Raw genomic sequence first — 4,851 nt, forward strand, 5'->3', positions numbered from 1 at the left:
CCAGGAGACCAGGTGGAAAGGTAGTAAGGCTAGAAGCTTAGGAGCAGGCTTTAAGTTGTACTATTATGGTACTGACAAGAAGAGAAATGGAGTAGGAGTTATCTTGAAGGAGGAGTTTGTTAGGAACGTCCTAGAGGTGAAAAGAATGTCAGATAGACTTATGAGTCTGAAACTGGAAATCGAAGGTGTGATGCTCAATGTTGTTAGTGGCTATGCCCCGCAGGTGGGATGTGAATCTGAAGAGAAGGAGAAGTTCTGGAATGAGTTAGATGAAGTGATGCAGAATATTCCCAGAAATGAGAGAGTGGTCATTGGTGCAGACTTCAATGGACATGTCGGTGAAGGCAATAGAGGGGATGAAGAAGTGATGGGCAGATTTGGTATCCAGGATAGGAATGCAGAGGGACAGATGGTGGTAGATTTTGCAAAAAGGATGGAAATGGCTGTAGTGAACACCTTTTTCCAGAAAAAACAGGAACATAGGGTAACTTATAAGAGCGGAGGTAGGAGCACGCAGGTAGACTACATCTTGTATAGACGAGGTAACCTGAAAGAGATTAGTGACTGCAAAGTAGTTGTAGGTGAGAGTGTAGCCAGACAGCATAGGATGGTGGTTTGTAGGATGACTCTGGTGACAAGGAAGATGAAGAGGACAAAGGCAGAGCAGAGGACAAAATGGTGGAAGCTGAAAAGGGAGGAGTGTTGCATGGTTTTCAGGGAGGAGTTGAGAAAGGGTCTGGGTGGTCAGGGTGAGCTTCCAGATGATTGGACAACTACAGCTAGTGTTATCAGGGAGACAGGTAAAAGAGTACTTGGTGTGTCATCTGGAAGGAAAGTAGATAAGGAGACTTGGTGGTGGAATGAGGAAGTGCAGGAGTGTATACAGAGAAAGCGGTTAGCGAAGAAGAAGTGGGATACTGAGAGGACTGAAGAGAACAGACAGGAGTTCAGGGAGGTGCGGCGAAAGGTAAAGATAGAGGTAGCAAAGGCAAAACAAAGGGCTTATGATGACTTGTATGCTCGGTTGGATAGTAAGGAGGGTGAGAATGATCTATACAGGTTGGCGAAACAGAGAGATAAAGATGCAAAGGATGTACAACAGGTCCGGGTGATAAAGGACAGAGAGGGAAATGTATTGACAGATGCTAGAAGAGTGATGGGAAGATGGAAAGAGTACTTTGAAGAACTGATGAATGTGGAAAATGAAAGAGAGGCAAGGGTAGAAGAGGTGACTATTGTAGACCACAAAGTAGCAAAAATTAGTAAAAGTGAAGTGAGGAAGGCATTGAAGAGGATGAAGAGTGGAAAAGCAGTTGGTCCTGATGATATACCTGTGGAGGTGTGGAAGTGTCTAGGAGAGGCAGCGGTAGATTTTCTGACTAGATTATTCAACAGGATCTTAGAGAGTGAGAAGATGCCTGAAGAATGGAGACAAAGTGTGATGGTGCCTATTTTTAAGAATAAAGGGGATGTGCAGAATTGTGGCAACTACAGAGGGATAAAGTTGATGAGCCATACAATGAAGTTATGGGAAAGAGTAGTGGAAACTAGACTGAGAGCAGAAGTCAGCATTTGTGAACAGCAGTATGGCTTCATGCCTAGGAAGAGTACTACAGATGCAGTATTTGCGTTGAGAATGCTAATAGAAAAGTACAGAGAAGGCCAGAGGGAGTTGCACTGCGTTTTTGTAGACCTAGAAAAAGCATATGACAGGGTGCCAAGAGAGGAGCTCTGGTATTGTATGAGGAAGTCTGGAGTGGCAGAGAAGTATGTTGGACTGGTGCAGGACATGTATGCTAGCTGTGAGACACTGGTACGGTGTGCTGTAGGGGTAACAGAGAAGTTCAAGGTGGAGGTGGGACTCCATCAGGGATCAGCACTGAGCCCCTTCTTGTTTGCAATGGTGATGGATAGGCTGACAGATGAGGTTAGACAGGAATCCCCATGGACCATGATGTTTGCGGATGACATTGTGATCTGTAGTGAGAGCAGACAACAGGTAGAGGAAAATCTAGAGAGGTGGAGGTATGCTCTGGAAAGGAGAGGAATGAAAGTTAGTCGCAGCAAGACAGAATATATGTGTGTGAATGAGAGGAACTCGGGTGGAGCGGTGAGGCTACAGGGAATGGAGATCAAGAAGCTGGAGGATTTCAGGTACTTAGGGTCAACAGTCCAGAGCAACGGAGAGTGCGGAAAAGAGGTGAAGAGACGGGTCCAAGCAGGTTGGAATGGGTGGAGAAAAGTGTCAGGGGTACTATGTGATAGAAGACTATCGGCCAGAATAAAAGGAAAGGTGTACAAGACAGTGGTGAGACCAGCGATGATGTATGGACTAGAAACTGTTACAATGACCAAAAGACAGCAGGCAGAACTAGAGGTTGCAGAGATGAAGATGTTGAGGTTCTCTTTGGGAGTGACCAGGATGGATAGGATCAGGAATGAATCTATCAGAGGGACGGCACATGTTCGATGTTTTGGAGAGAAGGTCAGAGAAGCCAGACTGAGATGGTTCGGTCATGTACAGAGAAGAGATAGTGAATATATTGGTAGACGGATGCTGGAATTGGAGCTGCCAGGCAAGAGGTCTCGAGGAAGACCAAAGAGAAGATTTATGGACGTAGTGAGAGAGGATATGAAAGTAGCTGGTGTGAGAGAGGAAGATACAGAGAATAGGGTTAGATGGAGAAAGTTGACTCGCTGTGGCGACCCCTAACGGGAAAAGCCGAAAGAAGAAGAAGAAGAAGAAGATAGGGATACAATTTAAACACTGGGACGATTTTGCTTTCCAGTTATGTAGTAACACCTAAGAAGACCACCTTTTTGGAAACAAAGTAAAAAATACATTTCAATAGGTCGTATTTGATGAGAACAACAAAATAATAGCAAATCAATTATAATCTGTGATATGCTGCTTGTAAACTTGCAATGAAAATAGGATTGTCAGTCTCCTTGTCTTTCCTCCATAAAGAAAGTATGCCTGATCACTACTTTGACCTATTTCCAGAATATATTGGTATCCCAAAAAGTGATGACTGAAATAAATTATGTGTTTTACTATCAATACTTCAATGGAAGCTGAAAAATCTGAACAGTTAACTTTTATTGCATTGCAATTTTCACAAGCAAGGGGACTGAAATCTGATTTGATAAACGTCTGGTTGTCTGTGCGATTTCAAAAACAAATATAGATGAGTATGTTCAGTAATGCAAACCTGAGTTTTCTTTACTCACATAGTCCAAAAACCTGCAATCAGCATGGGTGAATACAATTCAGAGCATGGATGGTTGTATGTGTAACTCTGCGATTGGCAAATGGTCACCTCTGTTCAGTATATGACCTGTGAATCTTTATATTTACAGTGCCCCAACAACAGAAGAAATAAAAAAGTATGATGAAAACATATGTTCAAGTACTTAAAGCAAGTTAAGATGGGTTGAGCCCATTCTAATAATAGGAAAAGACTATCATGTTTGGCTTTTTGTAACTTTAGAAGTAATAGCATCATTTGCATCTTTCTTTTTTTCTTTTCAGAGCTTCATCACATACTATTGTTGAAGAATTAGTCATACAAAAACATATCTAAAATTAGCAATGTGTTATTTTCCCTAACTTTGACAAAAGAATAATTGTGATGTTTGGTTCAATTGTAAATTGGGGGAAACTTTATATTAAATGAGCAAGTCATATTATTCAACCACAGAACTCGTGTCTCTTATGGTCTTCACTGTTTTTATTTTTGATGAGGGGTCTAGTGAGTTGTTGTCCTTGGTAAGTATAAAAAAAAAACATGTTTTTATTCAGCACCATCAGGCATTAAAGTCTTTAGCAAAGTTACCCAACCAGACACTTTTGCCCAGTGTGAGATGAATTGCTACAGCCATTAAATTCATGTTAATAATTGTTTCTGCAAAATCAACTCAGAATTCAAGAACAAAAGAATGAATAAAAGAAGGTGACGGAACACTGCGGAGTTGAGAGGGCGACATGTCACACTATTGGTGACTTAAATTCTAATGAGAGGCATGATGTCCTCAACACAAGAGTTTAATCATCTCTCATGGATTCACTCTTTGTCCGTCCTCGCTCCAGATTAGATCAGTCACCCCTTTTAATGAAATCTTTCAGGGAATGCGCAGGCTCTCGGAGGACATCATATTCAATCTGTGATAATGTCAAATATCTGCATAAGTCACCTATTTATAATGGCTAGGTATATTACTTTGTTGGTCATCGAGGGTCATAGCGCTAATGCTTGTCAGCTTGTCAAAAAAAAGAAAAATCTGGCAGCTCTGCAGCCTGTGCTCTAAAGGATTCAGCCCAAAGTGCTGCACTGTCACGCAAAGCGACAGACACGGCTTTCAGTTTAGGTACCCATAACGAACGAGGTTAGAGAATACAAGATCTTGTCATGTGCTTTCAAACAGAGATCCTGCATGAATTCTCATTTGCATTCAATCTCTATCTCCTCCAGGTTTCTATCTCAGCTATGTCGAGTCATGTGGATGAATTCTCAAGATTAGGAAAAGCTTCATTTCCCCAGGTCAATTTCTCCTGCAAAACATAAATGTCTCTTCCTATACATATGGAGATAACTGAGTTTCTAATCTGTTTTTTTCAAGTACATTGTGCATGACAAAGACTACAGACAGGGACAACACCCAAAGAGAGAAACCAGGGGAAAGTTTAGACTACTGCAGGTCCTGGTTGGATATGAAAATAGAACTTAAACTTGCCACCGTTTTCTCGTGTTTCCAATTATGAATATAATTATAATTATTATAATATAATATAATTTATGTTGAATCCACCAAAAAATAACAACTCCCTAATGAATTGTTATGTCATATATA

At 41.2% G+C, this 4,851-nt stretch overlaps 1 protein-coding gene across 1 annotated transcript; it reads left to right on the forward strand.

Moving 5' to 3' along the window:
• The first annotated feature begins 622 nt into the window (after positions 1-622).
• Positions 623-2,713, forward strand: LOC147235777 (uncharacterized). The gene is made up of 2 exons (XM_086139879.1): positions 623-1,339; positions 2,294-2,713. Exons 1-2 carry the CDS (start codon positions 623-625, stop codon positions 2,711-2,713), a joined length of 1,137 nt encoding a protein of 378 aa, XP_085996005.1.
• The last annotated feature ends 2,138 nt before the right edge of the window (positions 2,714-4,851 follow it).

Source organism: Fistularia commersonii, chromosome 3 (genome assembly GCF_037954325.1).
Source record: "Fistularia commersonii isolate RoL2024-O1a breed Wild chromosome 3, RoL_Fcom_v1.0, whole genome shotgun sequence".
Taxonomy (NCBI): domain Eukaryota; kingdom Metazoa; phylum Chordata; class Actinopteri; order Syngnathiformes; family Fistulariidae; genus Fistularia; species Fistularia commersonii.